Source organism: Takifugu rubripes, chromosome 19, assembly GCF_901000725.2.
Source record: "Takifugu rubripes chromosome 19, fTakRub1.2, whole genome shotgun sequence".
NCBI lineage: Eukaryota > Metazoa > Chordata > Actinopteri > Tetraodontiformes > Tetraodontidae > Takifugu > Takifugu rubripes.
The window spans coordinates 16,304,574-16,325,271 of record NC_042303.1 but is presented as its reverse complement, the minus strand read 5'-3'; the positions used below and the strand labels follow the sequence as shown (position 1 = coordinate 16,325,271).

The 20,698-nt window shown below is 45.0% G+C and overlaps 1 protein-coding gene across 4 annotated transcripts in view; it reads right to left on the bottom strand.

Moving 5' to 3' along the window:
• Positions 1-131: 131 nt before the first annotated feature.
• srgap2 (SLIT-ROBO Rho GTPase activating protein 2) overlaps positions 132-20,698 on the bottom strand; it is a 35,582-nt gene continuing 15,015 nt past the window's right edge. The window contains exons 2-23 of one of the 4 annotated variants that reach the window (XM_003973690.3): positions 16,511-16,703; positions 12,278-12,440; positions 11,137-11,199; positions 9,809-10,024; positions 9,416-9,544; positions 8,973-9,194; positions 8,771-8,872; positions 8,493-8,690; positions 8,320-8,404; positions 8,100-8,127; positions 7,820-7,850; positions 7,249-7,309; positions 7,013-7,090; positions 6,804-6,938; positions 6,613-6,718; positions 5,747-5,971; positions 4,836-4,915; positions 4,397-4,595; positions 3,999-4,136; positions 3,695-3,911; positions 3,507-3,617; positions 132-3,269 (exon numbers count right to left, since the gene is read on the bottom strand). In XM_003973690.3, coding sequence (XP_003973739.2) covers positions 2,703-3,269; positions 3,507-3,617; positions 3,695-3,911; positions 3,999-4,136; positions 4,397-4,595; positions 4,836-4,915; positions 5,747-5,971; positions 6,613-6,718; positions 6,804-6,938; positions 7,013-7,090; positions 7,249-7,309; positions 7,820-7,850; positions 8,100-8,127; positions 8,320-8,404; positions 8,493-8,690; positions 8,771-8,872; positions 8,973-9,194; positions 9,416-9,544; positions 9,809-10,024; positions 11,137-11,199; positions 12,278-12,440; positions 16,511-16,703 — 3,347 coding nt within the window. In that variant the 3' untranslated portion in view covers positions 132-2,702. The remainder of the gene's footprint in view (positions 3,270-3,506; positions 3,618-3,694; positions 3,912-3,998; positions 4,137-4,396; positions 4,596-4,835; positions 4,916-5,746; positions 5,972-6,612; positions 6,719-6,803; positions 6,939-7,012; positions 7,091-7,248; positions 7,310-7,819; positions 7,851-8,099; positions 8,128-8,319; positions 8,405-8,492; positions 8,691-8,770; positions 8,873-8,972; positions 9,195-9,415; positions 9,545-9,808; positions 10,025-11,136; positions 11,200-12,277; positions 12,441-16,510; positions 16,704-20,698) is intronic. The other 3 variants (XM_011614289.2, XM_011614288.2, XM_011614290.2) reach the window with 3 other exon arrangements.

The following is a 20,698-nucleotide window of genomic DNA, read 5'->3' as shown; positions in this document are numbered from 1 at the left end:
AACAAAAGTGACTGTAAAATGTTCCGGAATCCTTTCAGACAATATTTACAGGCCCGTTTCGTTTTTAAGTAGATTAATTATTCACGTTTTATATAATTGTTACATTTATTGACAAAATCAGCTACTCTCAGTACCAGTCAACTTCGTGGAAGTTTATTCATCCGAACATATCGATTTAATTTTTATATACATTGTATAAATGAGTTAGAAGAGAAAAAAAAAATCAAAAGTTTGGAACAACTATTACCAAGACAAAAGTTGAATATTCTAGACTTGCATTAAAAATGCTGGGGATATAGATCTTTTGTAATCTCATTAGTTTTAGTCATAATTTCATGATATGTTTATGGTTTCAATCACCAAAGCAAATATTTATATAGCAAGCAATGTTTATTAAAAACAAAACATAAAACAGATCTACTACAAGAACTACACAGAATTATATAAGGCCTATTTGATTTAACTACTATTGCTATGTACAATATTGTACCAAAAAAGAGTGTACCTCTGTAATGTACAACATTGTATATACAAAGTATATCTGAGCACAGGATTCTCCAGTAATACAGAGACAACTATAAATACTTTTGACATTATGGTCTCGTTTTTTTTTTTTTAATTCTCTTGATTTCAAATGGACACAAAAATGCAAAATGAACATTTCTGACACATCAGCCCCCACGCAGTTAGTTCACACGCAAGCAGAGTTGTTCAAGTGCACTAAGACTGATTTGAGATTGATGAGTCGAGTCCCGGCTTACGCTTCACCGTCAGCGCCGCCGGGACAAAACACACCAACCAATTACACCACATGTCTGTGTGCAACAGAGTGTGTGTAACTCACCACCAAAACACACACACACACACACACAAGCTGTCACGTTCCCTCCTGTTGCCACGATGAGGTAAGAGCGACACAAATTCCCCAGGTTATGCACACAGTGATTAAAAACACTTTTTTTTTTAAAAAACAATTTATCATTGAGAATTCTCTGCTGGATTTCTGGAAGTGGAGAAACTTTATATATTTATTTAAAAAAAAAAACACCCTGAAAATAATTTATTCGGTGTATCCTGAATGGCACATGATTCAATTTATCGGTTATAAAAACCAGATTTTGCAAAGGGATATTCTGGTAACCATCAGTAAATTTCTCTGTAAAGCTTTTATAAAGAGACACCCTTTCAGGTACCACTACAGGCTTTTTAATAATCTGCTTCTGTGTACACAGTGCATATTTATTCAGCTCGCGAGGCTGCTGTTCCTCCAGAACACGGGACAAGTTTTTTAGTCTTTTCCCCAAGTGTGCGTCTCCGATAAAGCCACCAGGCAGCCTCCCTTTAAAATGGACTCGCGCTCCACATTCACGCATGCTCACACATTTGGACAGCTACGACGTTTCACCATTACAGATTCTGAGCATTTATAGACAAGTGGAAAGTAAGAACAACAACAATCATAATAAAATCAACGCTGATGCACAGATGAGGTGGTCGGTTGTGCTTCTGTCTAAACACACTCAGGAGGATCCTCAGTTTCATGCTTCCAGTTTTCATCGTGATTATTACACAAACATACACACTATTACAATTATAAAACCTCCTTTTTTTTTTATTGTAAATGATTAAGCCGTAAGCCTTAATGCTGTCCTGTAGCTGGTACCGCATCCGTACGAACGGATGCAAGCAGGCAGCTCATCGCTGTGGCTGCCAGCTATGGCCCCAGCATGCACGGAAAACCTGAAAGGCGTTTAGCTGCCGAAACAAAACAAAAATAAAGAAAAAAAAAACGCCATCACACACGAGTTTGAAGTTGAAGTGTGTGTCTGCGTGTTCAGTCCAACATTACCAATATAAAATGCTGGGTTTCAGTGGTCCTCTACATATAAAATATAGAGCTGCAGAAGGGAAGTAATGCCTCAAACCAAAAACGGATTTTTATTGCTATTTTTGCATTCAGAATGTTACATCTTGGAAAACGCTGCTCCCACTGGGATGCTAGTAATGACTATTAATATTACCAGTAATAAAAATCACCAAAAAAACCCCAATGGAAGAAAATATTAACTAAAGCTCTTTTTTTTGCTGGACTTATGGCCACATCTGGCCCGGTTGTCTTTTCAAGTCCGTTTTTATGTGTGAAGTCAGAGAGTTTGTTTGGAAAGCTTCGCATTTCACAGTCTCTTCTCAAGAAGGAAACACTCTCTTCCCATTCACCAATCATGGGTCGTGAGAAATATTTGCAATGCAGAAGAAAGAAATCAAACAGTGCTTTTTAATCCTCACTTAGATCTGTGTGCACAGGCAAATAACACTCTTGCACACCCACTCAAACATTACAAACTAGTGTATTTAACTGCAGGTCTGTTAGCTTCCTTACTGAAGTCCTGTTCCCTTTTCCAGTGAATCTCTGGTGGCAAAGTAAAAAAAAACCCAAAAAAACAAGCCTGAAATCACCATCAATCTGTGCAGGGTGTTATTGGATGTGGATTAAAACCAGTTGCCCCGAGTCGAGAAAAAAACAAAAAAACAATCTTGAAATTGTAAAGGGAACCCAGCATCTTCTGAATTCATCTGGACACACACTAGTGGATGCTACACATAAAAAGTGGGGTTGAAACAAGTGAAGTGCTTCCTGCGCCTGTTAGGATCTGAATCGAAGAGTTTGCAAGAATCGGGGATCACACGGGAGGAGGGGGGCTCTAAACTGGACAGGACTTATCATTAGACTGGGGGGAAGGAGGAGGGGGAGGGGTGTGAGGGAGAGAGTGTGTCTGGCCTGTGAGTGGAGGCGGGGGTGTAGGGGGGACCGTTGAAGTCGGGGAACCCATGGCAGGGCTGCTAGCCCCTCCTCCGCTCTTTGGGAACACCACTGGTTTGGGCCTTGTTGCCGGGGGTCGCAACTCTCTAAAGGAGGGTACAGAAGAGGAGAGGGAGGAGGAGGAGAGCGAGGGGGACGTAGCAGAGGGCAGAGGGCTCCGTGGTTGACTCTTAGCTGGGCGGAAAGATGAGGGCACGTCACTGGCTGAAGAGGCGCTGCGTTGAAGCGGGTGGGCGTGTGAGGAGCCGCCCTCGCTGTCCCTAAACAAACGGGAGTGAAGTGGACTGGATGGCTCTGAAGCTCCTCCTCCACCGCCGCCGCCGCCCACGCCTTTGAGCTGTTCCAGTGTGTCCAGGACTACGTCGGGGGCGTGCGTATGTTTAGATGCATTCTGTCTCTCCACCTTACCGAACTCGCTTAATGCAGAGCTCACTGCAGTCTCCATGTCCTGCAACACCACCAGGAATCAGACAAAAGCAACATTTAGAACGATGAGGGACCACCCAACCTTCCAACTACATTGGATTGGTGGTTCACACACAATAATCTTCTGTTACACTCTCAAATTAACGCTGAAATTTAACATTTTACTTTTTGGGGTTAAACCATTTTTTCTTTCAACGGCCCAAGCAGAAGCTGTGGAGGTAAAATAAGGAAAAGATGGTTTTATCGGAGTGATCCGCACCTGTGAGCTGTGCTCCACCTGAGAAAACACCTCATGATCCAGTGGTCTGTGGTTGCTGAAGCTCTTTGAGCGTCCTGCTGGTGTCGACTTCCGTAACTGTGGACTCTCCACCTACAGGTTCAGAATGTTAGCAGCACAGTCAAACAGAACAGTCGGTTCAGCAAATTGCCCCGAAGACTCATCCGTACCTTGGTCTTGAGAGAGGAATGGCGAGTGACTGAATTGAGGATGCTGTGAGAGCTGACGGGTCGTTTCTCCCCGGCCTCTTTCACCAGGGCACTGCCCACAGGGAGAGAAGCTGTCCTCACGCTGCCACTTCCTCCGCTGGCACCTGGACCAGAACTGTCATTTTCGGAGCCGCGGAATGTTCTGCGGATGCCCCCCAACTCGGGGCGTTTTCTCATCCTGAACGAAACATTTCAGTTTTATATTTAAATGTTTATCGTATTCTTTTTTAGTGTTTTAGGGTTTTGGTTTCAGCGTGAGACGCACTTGTTGAGGTTGGCCAGGTAGATATCAGCCACATGGGCCCCAGTGGGAGAAGCAGCGCTGCCTCGAGTAGACACCCTCTCTTCCAGCAGATCCCTGCTGTCTACATCAGGTTTTGGACTTCCTCTGCCACCATCAACCCTGAAACCATTAAACCAGAGTGTGTAAATATATGTAACGTGTACGAGCCCAAAACAGAAAACCGACAGTGCAGTTCCTCTTCTATGATGAGCGCTAATAAACATTATCTTGATACATCAACCTATTTAGCTGTGGGAAATTCCATCAGACTATTTTCTGTCTTTTGATCATTTTAAGACCACAAGTCATTTTTATGCATGTTTGAAGTTGTTTTTAGTCTCTTCACCCTGATGGCAAACAGATTTGACAATTTGTCTTACTTGTCTTGGACCACAATGTACTGGTGGGGCACCAGTCCATCCACTCCATTATGGCGTCCCTCCCACCAGTCATCAGACGCCCGCTGGTACAGAAGCAGAGAAGCTCCCTTCTTGAACGTCAGCTCCCGACTGGTCCTGCCGCAGTAGTCGAAGCGAGCGACGGCTTCAAACGGGTCAGTCTCTGAAACAGCCAACGAGCCTGTGATTCAGAGGAGGGGGGGCCAGCCACAGGAAGTGGCAAAGAAACGGAGAGTAGGAAAAAACAGAAGCGGAGCAGAAAGGGGAAGCTGGATTAGTGCAGAGCTGGTTAGTCTTGCTGTACAAAGCTGCTGAGCAAAGCAGAAGAAGGTGAGCTGCTCTCAGTTGTCACAGCCAAAATTTACAAGTGAGGAAGGAGGAAAAGAAAACCGATACGCTGGAGAGGATTTGGCTTACGTACCGTCTTCGCTGTTGTGGCTGACGGAGCCGGTGTCAGGCGCAGGCTCTTCCACCAGGGGGGGCTCACAGTGTGGACTGTCACTAATGAGGACAGAGGGAGGAGAGACAAAGTCATGAGGATGTAAAAGCAGAAATCAGATTTGGCTCACACAGGCTCAGGTGTTAACTACAGTTAACACAGGACACACACGTGCACACTTTGTCATCCGTCACTACAGGCGACTATCACAAACTACAAACAACTCTATGACAGACATTATATAATATACAAACAGCACGTCACTTAATCTATATTATAGATGTTGTTATATGGCTGGTTCAGTTTAAATTGATTGGTTCTAAAAAAATAACATTATAATAATAAACATTTTGATTGAAAAATTCCATCCCAAAGATATTTATTTTTACAGTGAATTTCTTGTAATTAAAGTGGGAACTCACAATAGGTTGTCAAAGTTTCCACCAATTCAATAGTCAGTCTCCAACTTAAGCATGAAGGGAGCCGTATAAACTAATCCCAGATGGGCCAATGTGATAAAAGGCTTCTGTGGACGGTGGAGAGTGATCACTGCAGGGTGATCGACAGTCTTAACAACTCTGCTGACCAGCACTAATCAATGCCTGAGGTTTGTAGCTGTATTGAAACTCAAAGTTGACCCTTGGGTGCTGAGCGCTGCGCTAGATTTGTGATCAGACCCTACTTTAATCTACCGTGGGATGGAGGGTAAGCTGATCCTCGTGGTCCCGTCTCAGAGCAGGGCAGACAGGTCAAGCCCGCCAGCACTCCATGACGGACCCTTTATCACCACCACCCCACCCCCTTTTCTGGCCTATTCTTCTTTATCAAACCGCTCTGGTTAGAAACCAATAGGAAAACACTTTCTCGCTGCCTTCTGTGCTGTACACACTCACCAGAAGTCGTCTCCAGCACCAGGGATGGTGTAGATGGGGCCCTGCAGGTCTTGTGGTCCTGGGAAGATGCTGTCATGGTGGATGATGATAGTTTTAATGAGCTCATTGACGTGGGCCTGGCAAGAGACCTGGTCATGGCCTTCTGGGACAGACATCAGGGTGGGGCCAAAACAGATGGCCAGGTTGTAGGGGTCCATCATGTTCTCCTCGCTGTACTGGGACAAGCTGGTAGGTTGGAAAGGTCAGTCATTTAGAGGGCAATCTCGCATAGCAGAGGACACAAACCTAACTGCTCCTTGAAATAAAAGTTCCAGAATCCAGGACACAGTGTATGAAAACATGAAAATGAAAACATATTTCACCGTGAGTTGGAGGATATGCGAAGTTTGCACATGAATCATTCCAGAAAAAGCAGCAGCTCCTATTTCTTCTGCAAAGAAGCTCTCTGGAGCGACTTGATTTACCATGAATCTCAAATTTCACTCTTCTGACATCCCATTTCTCACTTTGTCATGGATTTTAGGGATGCGACTGTCAGATGAACCTGCCTCCAGGACAACTAACCACCAACTGCTCTCAATAACTCCTTCAGCAACTGTGCTGCGTTCACCTTTATAGCAATTATCTGGAGCTTCTGCAACACTTGAGGACACCTAAATCAGTGTGACAGTGTCAGTGACAAGTTCAACATGGGTTCCTGTCCTTAAATGATGCGTTATCAAAAGATTACACAGATCAGCTTTTCTCTGCTGATTAACGAAGATTTTATTGAAATTACTGGTCATTTCCTTTTCAACCAGCTTACGAAGGATTTTTTAGGATAATGTGTGAATCCCTCTTCAGCATGTGTGTATCCTGCTACTCACTGGTTGAGGAAGGCGAACAGGTATCTCATGATGATGAGGGTTTTGCTTGGCAGAGACTGCAGGACTTTCTTAACGTGGACAGCCCGGTCCTGGAGGCTCTCCATGGCTGGAACACACCATGACAGCCAGGAGATTACTCAGCACATAAACACACACTCAAACAAAAACAGACCAAAGGATTAGAGACTTACAGACACAGGATATGAGGTCATGGAACACATCCTTAGGGAAGAGGGCTTGATCCATTCCTCTAAAGTACAGCTTCAGAACACCAGCAATAGAATCCATGGCGTGGTCATTCTGGTCTCCTGCCAGTGGATCCTCGCCTTTTATAAGGACAAGCAGGTGAAACATCTGAAATCTCCTTCCTACCACTTCCTGCTGGGTCAGGGCATCTTACCCCTCTCAAAAGCATTCTTGATGTCATTGACTTCCACCTGAGAGCCAGACACTCTGAAGATGCCTTCATGCTGCAGACCTACAAACACGCATGGGATTAGTTATAGTTGAAACCCAAGTGTTCCTGCGTTTCCAAAGCCAGTTTGACAGGACTGCTCAGACTTGAGACTAAGCAACCAGTCGCAACACAGGAACAGCTGCTCCTGAACAATGACATCACTGCAGAATTCCGCTCACCATGGCGACTGATGAAGCGGATGCAGCTCGCCACCATCAGAGGAATGGCTTCAGCAGAGTCCTAAATGAGGCAGAGCAGAATTACTTCCTATTGAGGAGGAACAGAAAAGTGCAGCATCCAAAAAAACACACCAGACACACCGACACGTCTGAACAAGCTCACCTTACTGCACGTTAGTATTTCTGTGTGTACAACGTGGGTGCGAGAAACAGGCGTTGCTAGGAAACCACAGTTTTAATGTGTTGAATGGTGTCTGTAGCAGTTATCAAGCTTCGGTTTTGCAGTAAGTTAAAAATGTAAAAAATGTATCTGAAATGTTAAAGATAAAGCAAAAAACCAAACTGTCCACAAGGGGGAGCCACAAATATGACCTTCGCGAGTGTGGCTGATGCTTTGGAGAACTAAAGTAAAACTTTAAGTCTATAACAACATCTTTAATAACAAGAAGTCCCATGAAGCGCTGTGAGGGAGGATACAGTAAAAATAGCTAAAATGAATCATCCCAGCAGCGGCTGACAGTGACTGAGAGACGAAGATCCATAGATTAATATACATTTAACAGATAATTACCTGCTTCCGAACTGTTGAGTTTCTCTGTCTGCTACACGGAGACAGAAAGACACAGGAGAAAGATACGGTACTCTGTCATTACGTCTCCAGAGAGTGTGTATTTATGCTCAAAAGTCTGTCATGCTCCATCTGTGCACACGTGACCATGTGCAAAGAACATACACAAACCGTGACTTGAAAATAATATGCCTGGATGCCAAGAAATCAAACTTTAATGCTGCTGTACTGCATGTACTGCAAGTGTGAGTTGGAGCATATTTCCTTCCTTCACCACACCTACCTGGCAAGGCAACAGTCAGTCTTCTGACCTAAAAGAGGGAGAAACAGGAAGGGGGGAGGGGAGAGAGGGAGGGAGAAAGAGAGAGAGGTGGAGAGAAGCAGGGCAGGAAACAGATTCAGATGGACAGAAACGGAATAATCTTTTCTTCTTAAAGCTGTACACACAGGCAGCAGAGATTTTCCCATGAAAGGTGAAAGGCCGCTGTAATATTTCCACTTACTCTCCCCCATGGTCTTCTCAATGAGGTCATGCTTGGCCTCGAGTTTGGTGATCAAGTTCCTGCCTTCAAGAAACTCCTTCAGTTTCTACAAAAGAAAAACACATCCTCACACAAAACCACAATAAAGCTTAAGGGTATTGGGGAAACCATGGACGAGCGTCCACTACACCCACCGTGAAGTAAAACTGCTCCGTCTCCTGCTGGTTGGCCCGTCGTTTGGCAAGACTGGGCTTGCTCAGATAGGATTCACTGAAGGTGGACTTGACGGACTCCATGCTGTTGCTGTGGTGGAAGCATTCAGACACATCGTAGTCTTCCACTGTCACCATGTCTTGGATGGTGCACAGAGTGGCCTCCATTGTTTTCTTAACCTGATAAGAGAAACATTCTCTTTATCCGAGACAGACCAGGTAGCTTGAGTTATATTAGAGGGAGCTCCGCGAAGTCTGACCTCTTCATTCTCAATCTTCAATGTGGAGAGGCGGGACTGCAGCTGCTGACACCTCTGGAGCAGATCGCTTTCCAGGGGCTGCTGCGCACAAACCACTCCCATCTGTGCCCACAAGCAAGGAGAAAAGATTTTTAAATGTGCGATAAAAAAAAAAAAAACAACCAAAAAACCCAGAAGTGTTCCAAAAGAACGGGACATGTACCGTGTCTCCCATATGGGACTGGAAATCAAAGCGAGCTGGGGGGCAAAAGACATTATTGTAGGTCTCCATCAGTTTCTGCTTGTCTCCGTTGGCTTCCAGACTCTCCGTGGCCCCCTCCAGCATCTCCAGGCCCGAGTGCTTGGATGTCTCTACGTTCTGTTCAGCAGACAAGTAGGTCCTCAGGGCTCGCTGCAGGCTGGCATGGTAGCCAAGGTCACAGCACTGTCACGCATAAAGACACACAAATACGAAGGATAAATCAAGTTGGCGTAGCATACGGAGGTAATCAAAGGAGATTTATGGTCTGTTCTACTCTTTCAACTCAACTCCTTTACTTTTATATTCTAGAGAGGACCACCGCTGGTCAAAACACATGGCAACACTACCCCACACAGACACACACACACGACAAAATGTTACTATCAGCGTGTGTTTATACTCACGTCAATGATGTCGGACAGATCGTGGATGTAATATTTGAAGACGCAGCTGTTGGTGGCCTCCAGTGCCAGCAGGTATTCATTCCTAGCCTTGATGGCCTTCAGCCTGTTCTCTGTGTACTTTGCTTGTCTCTGATAAGAGCAAGACCAAAAAAAAACCAGTCTATTAACAATAGAGGCACAGAAATCCAGCAGGAATGACAGAAAAAGGAAAAGAGTATAATAGATGGTGGAAGGAGAAGCCTCAGTACTGATCACGGATAACAGTTGTGACAATTCTGCTGTGACAATTCCCAGCTGGTACAAACAAGGTTAGCAATAAGCCAGACATGCGCTCATAAATCATTCATGGGAAACAAAGACAACAGGTGGAGCTCCCCCTGCCCAAGGTCCCACCTTCTCCTTCATCTTCTCTATTTTTTTGACACTGGAACGACGGATGGGTTTCTCTTCACTTTTGATGCTGGCCAAGGTGTCAGGGGAGCGTGGCGTCTGTCTGTCGTCTAGTCGACCGGAGCGTCCCATCTGTTTCTCCTCCTGCTTCTCCGCCTCCTTCAGTTTGGATTCGGCATTGATGCTGTCAGTGTTGTACATGTGGTACGTCTTCATCACCTGGAAACGGGGATGGAGAGGTGATGACAAACATGAGCTATCTTTATTCTCCAGCCCTGCAGTGTGTGTGTGTGTGTGTGTGTGTGTGTGTGTGTGTGTGTGTGTGTGTGTGGTGGACTCTGCAGGACAACTCAGCAACCACAAATATGACTTTTAATTAGCATTGATAAATGCCATCTTAGCAAATGACTCGCTCAAACAGTTTGCAGAAGCTTTTTAGCAAAGTTGGAGAAGAGTCTAACAAATAATTGTGTGCAGTGTCAGCCTTATTCTAGTGGCCACCACCAGAGCCATCATTACACTACTCAAACCTCAGATCCAAGATGCCCCAGAAAAACACAGATGCATGTCTGCGAGTATGCACGTGACCAGGAGCGCGTTACTTAGACCAAATCTATTTCTATCCTGTAATATATACTACAATTAAAGCAAAAAGCCGGCTTTTATAGGCTTGGCTGAGTTTAAGCTAAACTGTGGCCTACTGCCCATGGCAGTGGTGTGTGAGGAAACTTTCTGACACACCAACACACACAGTAAAACACAGTAATTGACTCATTCCTCTTGGCAGGACCATGGACATGTGTAACCAGATGCTACAATGCCCTCTGACAGCGTGAGAAGTCCAAACAACATACGGCGACAGTGAAATATCAATGACCAAATCTAACGAACCCACACACACACACACACACCCACACACGCACACACACACACACACACACTCTTTGTCTGATTTCACCTGAAATCAGCTGCATTGCTCTGCAAGTCTCTGCTTTGAGCTAGATATTCTGCCCTGTTTGCTACATGTATAAGGCAAAACTTGGTGAGCCAGTTGCTATGACAACTGCTGTAAGTCTTTTGGAAGCCTATTAAGCTTTGGTAAGCAGCCCTACATACATTCAGCATGATCTAATAAGCCTTTTGCCAACACATTATTGTATTAACTCCACACATCTATACAAGTAATCACTGTTTTTGCCATTAAATAGTGTCTAAATAAAATCAATAAGTATTTAATACATATACCAGCTGTGAGGACAAACTTCTAACCCTGATATGAGAACAGGACTCTCCCCATTGATGCAAAACATTCCATTTAGGCTTTTTCTTACCGTGTAAAGCTCATTAAGAACCTTTATCAGATCCTCCTGGAGCTGAACTCCAACTTCTTTGCTCTGAGGAGACAAATCAAAAATGATGACCATCATATAATTGTTTCGTATGACTATGTGATCCTTCCATACGTCGATCTGAAGGAAAATGCAACAACGAGCCAACAGGCAGTTAAGAGGAGAAAATATAAAAATGGGAGGATAAAACCAGCATCAGCTTATGCCGCTAAATGTTAGAAACAAACAAGGTAAACATGGAGGAAGAACACATGTGTATCCAGCAGAGAAAGATAGTAGTATTTAGGGTAGAGATGACAGGATAATGGAGCCTGCTTCACCTTCATTCTGTAAAATACGAATGTATCATGTCCAAGCCAGCTTGTCTACCAACTTCAGATCATGACCTTTTGATGCATCATGCTGCCTGTGGTTATATGTCTGCATCAGTGAGAGCAAGACAGTAACCAGCAACCACCACATTTCATTAGCCTCGATGTGCTCGGCCACAGAGGACTCTGTGCTCCTATTAATAGTGTAAGGTTAGAAGTTAGCAGCTCATCTTCCATTTCAAAACAAGCAATGATAACTTTGCTGTGCTTCTGACAGTATCACTTCCTGTCAAAATGACTGAAATGTGACCACTTCTCTTTGCATCAGTGACTCCTACACATGCACAAAAATCCCTACCACTGTTGCTATTGGTAGTCTGACTAAGGGTATAAAGAAACACTTATCTGCTAATTATCTAGGTATTAGATAATGCTCTTTGTGCATGAGTGCAGACATGTTGTGACCCAGACTTGATGGATGCAACCCTCATGCCAAAGAACAACCAGTTTCTTTCCTACAGAAGGCCCAAACTGTGTTGTCTGTAGAAGCTACAGATAAACTATTCTGGCCTGAGGTTCAGCCAACTTGCAGTCTGTCAATAAATCAACCATGACAGAAAGCAGATGGTGGCGAGGTGCACAGGAAGGGCAAAAAATGACATGAATTCAATGTATCAGCTTGTCAAAATGAAGGCAAAAGCTCACTGGATATTTATGCTAATACACCTGTGAATTAGAACCATTTTTGATGTGTTGAAATTTCAGGAATTTGTAAATTAAATGGAAGTAATCCTTCTGTAAATGTGCGGCACCTTCTTGAAGAGGCGTCCTGAGTCCTCACTGATCTGTGCAAAGCGGGGAATGATGTTGTTGAGGTAGAGGTCAGACAGAGTAGCATGGTCACGGCTCTCCCTCTTCACCTGGAGCAGCAACAGATTCCAGCAGTTCACCGGAGACAAAATGGTCTGCTCCTTCCTGGAAATGCAGGCAAAAAGATGGCATGAAGAATGTATGATCACACTATTTATCAAGGTTTTGATGTAATCTGGTGATGCCATTTCCTCTGCTGAGAGAGGAGGCAGACATAATCTACACAAACTGGATAGAAAATGGCATTGGGATAGGACAGGAAGGGACAACAAGGCATCCCCTCCACTCACACACATGCACAATGTGAAAGCCAACTCAAACAGTGGATTCAGCCAGGGTACAGAACCCAGCAGGAGGAGGTCAGACTCCCTCAGAAGCACAGCTGTCACAGAAATAAATAAAGTGTTAAAAAAAAAAAAAAAAAGGCAGAAGGGGGAGCGAGAAAACAGTCTGGTGGCTCAGTGCTGATTTACTGGGTTGGATTCAAGCGTCCAGAAAGATGCACAATGTCAATAACTTGGTAACACTGGCACTATCGTTGTGTGCACACATTAGTTGATTGTGTGTGTGTGTGTGTGTGTGTGTGTAAAACATGGATGATCCATGGACAATCGAGTGGGTAAAAGGGATTATAAGTGCATGTAAGTGGATGAAAGAGCATCTTTGTTCAGTTAAAAGCAGCTTTAACTGGATAGTGACAGTAAAGTGCTGCCAGGCATTTACATTGCACATGCACACGTGCACACAAGCTCATGCGCGTGCACACACACACACACGCACAAACACACACACACACACACACACACACACACACACACACACACACACACACACACACACACACACACACACACACAGAGGGGTTCAGGAAAAGTCAGACTGTGACCCAAGCAGACACAGTCAGACAGACTGTGTCTTTGACTGGAGGGTTTGGAGTCACACACAGTTCATATGACACAGTGGTACAGATGTTACTGATCAGATGGCTGAGGTCAACAAACATCATTTTAGGAAAAAAACATCTGTAAAGATACGAGTGTGTTTGATGTCTAATGATGTTCGTGTGTTCATAGGTTCTGTAGTTTCCGTTTCTGCTGCTCTGCTTTGTCTTTGTTTTCCGGCAATACGTCTTTACAGTTTGCGCAGCTCTTTTCACCACCAGAAAGGAGCCACAGTTCCTCTATCTGCACAACCGCCCAGTCAGTCCACATCCATGTGACACACCGCTGTCAAGCCACCAGCCATCACCATGGCGATGTCACCCAACTCTTTCTGACCCTCAGTTATCACAAGGCAAACACTGAAATGTCACTGGCCCGTAGAAGGTCACCCAGAGCGGGCTGGGAGCAGAGTCAGTCTGCAGGTCGGGTGCTGCCAGTGAAAATGGAGTGAAAATGCTAAAATAGTCATTTATATTCGTAATTAAAGCCGCTTCCTCAGAAGTAGAATGCTTACATAGGCAAAGACAACAATCACAACAGGGCTAATAACACTAATTGTTGAGAATAAAATACCAGCGCATGTGGTCAGTGGTCATATGATCTCAGATCCACAGAATTGTATACGGGCTGCATCTAATTAACTGTAAACATGGCCTAATATTAAGCATAAGGACGGGCTTTGAGTCAACTTGTGAGGGTTTCACCATGTGACCTCTCAGTCTGTCAGCCTCATAGCACACAAGCCTACACACACTCGCACACACATTGTACTTTAGCGGTGTAACCAGCCTCTGACATATGCAGTCTGCCAAATAGCATAAATACCAGGGGTCTCCAAAGGATCAACACATACACGCACTGCTGGGAGCAGTCAGCGCCGGGCTGTACATGCGAAAGGCAACGCACATGCTAGCACATGGAACATAGCTGAAATTCCAGGGTGGCACCCAGATTGCGTGATGCGTGGAGATAAAGCCAAAGATGCTGGCTGAGGAGAAAACGTTACACATGACACAAGGCCGAGCATGTCCACGCATTTAGTCTCCGGCCATCTTTGATGGATTGAAACGGCGTTTTGAACAGACCTACAGCAGCAGCTGACCTCCTCTCCTGCATTTTCAACGATGCCCCCTTTAACCTCCTTTTCCTTTCCAGTTTGACTCGTTTACCACGCTCTCAGCAACTGTCCGTATTGATCCGTGCGGGATGTGTGTACTATGGCCGGTGTTTGTGTACTCTAAATGTGTGCGTTTATAAGGTGCGTGTCCTCTCGGCCTTTTTATTTTGATCGATCTCTTTCTGCCTCCGCTTGAGTGCATGAAAGAGCATCAGAGTGTGGGCTTGTGTCAGTTGAGAAGTGAATGTGTCTGCAGAACGAGGTTCCACGCAACAGGAAAGAGCACAAGAACGCTCGAATGTAGAAATGATTAACAGTGAAATAAATATAGACAACGACGAGCCCAGACAGACAAGGTCGAGTCACCTTCAGGCATTCTGAATGATACCGTCTTAACTGGTGTTAGTACCTGGTAGCTGTCTACTTTATGCACCATTGAGGCTGTAATTTACATAATTTATGCTTTCCAAGCAGATGTTTCTTCAGTAGGCCTGAAGACTCTTGGGTTTGCCCTGGTTGCAGCGTTACACCAGCGACAGAACTAAATTCATATGATTAGCAGAGACTTCAAATGGTGTCGATTTATCTTGTGAATGAAGCTGATTTTGCATTCGTGAGACAGATGACACAAATCTTCTTTTCTAGAGTTAATTGGCTCCTGTCTAACATCGTGAACGAGGATGCTTGACATCTCTGCATTCCCAAATCTAAAATGGTGCTCATTCAATTAGACTTTTTATTATTTCAAACCATCCTTTCAATTCCAGGATAAAGCTGACAAGGTTTAATTTTGGAATATCACCCAAACGTGAACAGATTGTAACAGATGGTGCTTGTGGTCTATGAAAAATACCATAATTCTTCTGATTAGAGTAAGATATCATCTGGGAATTCTCTAGGTTCAAGATAGTTTTTGAGAAAATAAAAAAATGGTGTCCAAAACAGCAGATCAATAGCCAATTAAACAGCACCATTCTGAGAAGTAAGCAATTCCAATGACAAACAGCTGTTCCACAAACCACAGTGAGCCCAGGGTGCATCTTAATTCTCCTAAACTGCCTCATTTTCCCCTTAACTTGCATTTTTTCCCAATGCACCCCCCATTGTGGATACATGGAGAGACATGAGAAATCAGTTACTGGATCAGCGAGTAAACGATGAACCTGCAGCGACGCTTTAGATAACCCTGCTGTCCTTCCAGACCCAAACTCCAAAGAGTTGTGATGGAAATTGTCAGTCTGATCAGATTCAGGTTCCAAAAACAGCCACCATCAAATCAAAACACTCAACAGCTGCTCAGATCAGACCAGTTTAGGCCTGCAGTGATCAATTCTGAACCTTGAAAATCACCAACTTCTACGTTATTATCAATAATATTATTATACATTTTAAATCTGTAATTTCAAAATCAAACTACGAGACATTTGGAGTTTTAAAAGACATTAGAACCAGTCCCAGGATTGTAAGACAGGAGCAAAGATATGAGGAGGCAAATGAGCAAAAATGAATGTGTGTGTGTGTGTGTGTATGTATGTGTGCTGTGATGAGGATAAACAGCTCAGTGAAACATTCCTACAGAGCAACAAACTGCTCTCTCCCACCAAAACCTGCCAGATAAATAGGAACACATCATGCTGTGAACACTGATGAGCTTTAGTTTGTATTTTTATGAGTGTGTGTGTGTGTGAGAGAGAGAGAGAGAGAGAGAGAGAGAGAGAGAGAGAGAGAGAGAGAGAGAGAGAGATCTCCATTTTGGCAAGCCTGCACACAGCACGACTCTACAAAACAGTCAGAGCACAGAATTACCACCTGTCCTTTGAAGGGGGAAAAATGACAGAGAAGCACTCAAAGACAGCCTTGGGCAAGGTCACATGATCCCACGGGTAACAGGCATGTTTCCTAACGCACAACTGAAGAGTCGTTTCCTTAAGCAGCAGGAAGCAGCGATTGGTGCAAGTCTGTAGATTTCGGCCTGCCTGGACTTCCCCCATCACTCTTGGTAATCATCATTACTGTGGCAACTTTAACGGCACCTTAAAGGCAGCCACTCGTCTCCTCGGTTGGCATCCAAAAGAGACAAAATGTAAGTGTGTGACTGGAGGTGGGTGAGCCCATACTTGAGTAGATGGTCCTTGGTACTGCGCGTTTTGGTGAGGAACCTCTCGGCTAGCTTCTCCAGATTGCGGCTGTAATCCACCTCTATTTCCGCCTTCTTCCTGAAGAAGTCCTGCAGGTCCTGCAGCAGCTGCACTCTGAGCTCACATTGCTGGTCCAGACACTTGAGCTGCTCCACCAGCTGGGCACGGACCTCTGCGTGACACAGGGAGATGAGAGAGATGAGAATTTTATGTTTGCCAGATCCTCACCAGAAGACGCGTAATTAACATACTGAAGGTAGAAAGCACCATGGACAAGAATGTTTACTGCAGAAGACTTTGAACAACCATTTACAACAAAGCGTGACTGAGTTGGCCTCAAATCCTGCGTTTCTGCTCCATTTCCATGGAAACCCTCATTAAACATCAAACCTGTAATGCAAGGCAATGGCAGTATGTGTGACGCATGTTCTCAGCATCACTTCTGAAGTGACAACAGCAGATTTAAAAGTGTGGGACTCTTTTAGGACCCAGTGAACCTCTGGATGAGAGGGGGAACATTTTCAAAAACCCAATGCAGTCAAACTGCCCTCTGAGATTTGGCCGATCAGACTGGGAACCTGCAACGTTTGAGAGTTTTATGGTCGAAACCTGTCAGGGATCGAAACGAAAAGCATCCGATCAAATCAAAAATACAGCTTTAGCAAGAGTTAAGCTTGATCAGAAATAATGAGCCTCTGTGAGTAAAAATAATCGGTGTGTGCCCCAGAGTCACGGAGCGTCCACGGCAACACGTGCACACATCCGAGCACATGATGGTGATAAGCTGGATCAGCGGTGGCAGCTGACAGATTAATGTTATGCCCTCGTAGCTGTCTGCCAATGCCCAGCAGACGGCACACACATCCATTTCTAAGAATTTAGCAATGACACACTCACGCACACGCTTCTCCAATTGTCAGCCTGTGCAGCTGCACCATGCTGTAGCCTCACACCACCGTCCCACCTTTACAATGTCGGCTGAAGAGGATTGGGATGGTTTTGGCCTCCATCCCAGATTCAGCGAGGCACAGACGTATCGCAGACACACCGATTTAGACACACACGAGCCATCCACGCATCAGGCTGACTTGATGTTGCCCCTGTGTTTGACAGCTGAGAGGGCGGTTTCTGCTCTCCACAATCAAAAGCGGCATATTGAAATGACCATTTCTGCTCCTACTAGCACTTCTCTTTCGTGAACACGGTCCTAGAAGTTATTTTAGCCCCCGGCGGTGTCGTTCTTCAGACTGGAACGGGGGAGTTTTGTTGTCCCGTGGCGCTACACCATAAACACGGCCTGCGTCTGTGTTAATGACCTAGTCTGAGTATCTGCATTGTTATTGACTTGCGGTCGGAGTATGTGTGGAGCGCCCTGTTGTCGGTCTTGGCGAGTGAGTCAGACAACCGCCTCGCGAGGCTGCATTGAGATTTTTGGCCATATAATTAGCCAAAAACTGCAGCACGCAAACAAATGAAGCCATCGTTAATCACCATCGTTTATAAAGTAAAAAAGCTTTAGTGGTGTTTTGACTTCCAAAGCAGTGACAGGAAGAGATCCCGTAAACAACAGAAGTCAAAAGAGCAACAACGACCTAGGTACAACTATGAGAGATGTCCTTCTAACTAATTAACAGGGAACAACATGCTGGAATTACACTACTCTGACGTATAGGCCGGTAAACCGAGTGTGTCTGTACCAGTTTGGACCCAGTGGAGTGGGGATAAAGGCTTCATTTATGCCATTTGAGTAAAGAAATGTTCCAGCAGCTTTAATACTAATGGGTGAGAAAGTCCTGTGATCTTCCATGACTCCGAATTACCCAAGGAAAATGATTTGAACTATAAACTCTTTGTTTATATTAAGAGTGGTTTTACAAGAGGCGAACAAGTCTGTAAAGGTTGCACCAGAAAATTCAAGGTTTCCCCTCTTATTAAATTTAATCATTCTGTGGAACCAGAACCCAAAAAAAAAGGGAAGCGAATTGTAATGTGACGCCCCGGCAGCCCATCCAAAATGTCTGGTCACATTTTCCAGGAAGATGAGAACAGGTCTTCTGGCTCTGGGATTCTACTTAACAGATACCGCCCCCCCCCCCCTTTCCTCCTCCTTCTGTCTGGCTCCCCCTGCTCGATCCTTGTCACAGAGTTTTCACGTTGTTCACCGAAAGCACAATGACGCCTAAGACCACGTTGCAAAAGGACAGTTATTGCTCAACCCTGAGCGCGCTCTGACCTTATTTTTCCATTCCACATGTTTTTACGCAGCTTTCTAGTGATGTCATACTGCACTCATAGTAGAATCGGTCACTTTTTGCTTGATGATAAGCCCCGACATCTGCAGTTGCTCGCAAGGGAGGAAATCACGCTGGGAAATCCTGCTCGTGCTGTAACCGGCACCAGTGATTGGAGCAACAACTTACCGGAATTATAAAGGCAGTTCTCTAAAAGAAGTTCCTTTTCTTGCTGGTCTAAGAGCTCCGTCACGGCCCCAGAAGTAACCTGCTGGTTAATTCTGTTTTACTTGAGAGCATGGAAATGTAGAAAAATCAGATAGAAATCTGACATCATCCAAACCTACCTGACTAGTCATTTATTATTGATCTGCCTGTGACCTACATAAAACAAAAATGGGGAGTGATGCCTGACAGATGAAGAAGCCAGAGATGAATGGTGCAGCCAACACATTCGGTGTCGCTGCGACTGCTTGTTTCGCAGGTTAGAGGTCAAAATGCTAAAGTGGAAAAGGATTTCTTCTTGTTCTTCTTGATTTCTTCTGTCAAACTGCTTTGTTAGGAGTGGTGGGGTGGAAACTGAGAGACGTAACGTGTCCTCGGGGTTATTCTGAACCGGCCTGGTTACAGGAGCAAAACGCGTCGCTCTGAGCCGACAGTACCTGAAAACACCTTAAGCCGCGGGCACGACATGCTGCGAGTCCAAGCTGTCTGAGCTGTCCTGCCGGCACTTATCCAGCCCAGCTTTTGGAAGCTCCATCCCAGATCTGTCCTTCTTATTATTGGATAAGACACACACGAACATTCAGTCACGGGGAGGTTTGAGATGAGAGTGGGAAGGCTGCTGGGGAAGGAAAGAAAAACCCCAGAAGAACCAGAAACCACAACAGATGATGCCCGGGGCTCCAACAGAAGCTGATGCATTGTATTGCTTGACTGGGATCCAAGTGATATAAGTATTTTGCTGTCAAGCCTGCGGACAAAAACAACAGAAACACACCTTCTGACGCACCTTCTCTCTGCACCAAACGAAATGGGACAGAGATCAGTATGAGCATTACAGAAAAAAGTTGATAATCTACTACCAATTAAGACTTAAAAAATAGTAAAAATAGTTCTATGTAGAATTTCACCTTCATATGTGATTTATTTGTGTGTGCATGCACCTCTGTCCACACTGTTTCTGCAGAAAGGCCTGGGCTTTGTTGCTCCGGGGGCTGATACTGCAGCACAGAGGAGTGCAGAAGAGGAGGGGGAGCAACAGGGGGTAGAAATGGTTTTGAGTTGTACCACTGTGAGCTCATACCATTGTTCACAGAAGAATGAAAGAGGCAAAAAGAGGAGAAAGAACAGAAGGCAGTGTAAAGTGTGAGCTGGGGGGGTGGCGAGGTGGGGGTACTGCGTCACAGCGAATAATATGTCCATTCATCCTTGTACACACAGGAAGAGAGGACAGAGAGACAGGAAGTCAGTCGGACCAGTTCATAGTCTGTAGGGAGCCCACAGGAGGGGAGGGTCATAGTAAAACAACCACAGGAAATGTGTGTGTGTGTGTGTGTGTGTCTGAGTTTCTTCAAATATGAAGGCTTGAAGAAAAACAGGCAGCTGTGAAGCTCACCAATATAATTCCCTGAACCTGAAACCAGGCAGGGAAACTGAGGCCTGAGGCTTGTAGGCTGGGCTTGGGTGTGTTTTCATACGAGTCAGTGGTGGGAAGGGGGGGCGTGACATGTGATTTCTTAGGGCTTTTGATTGAGCGATCTGTCTGAAACCTCAGGTTGGAGGTAGTATTCTTAATAAGAGCCTTCAGCCAAGTGGAGTCCATTAGTTCCAGGCATGCCTGCCTAATAGAGCTCCCCTGTACATGCGCCCATGCACGGAGGAGAGAGGAGGGGACGGCAGGAAAAGATAGAATTTCAGTACAGTACGGTGTTGG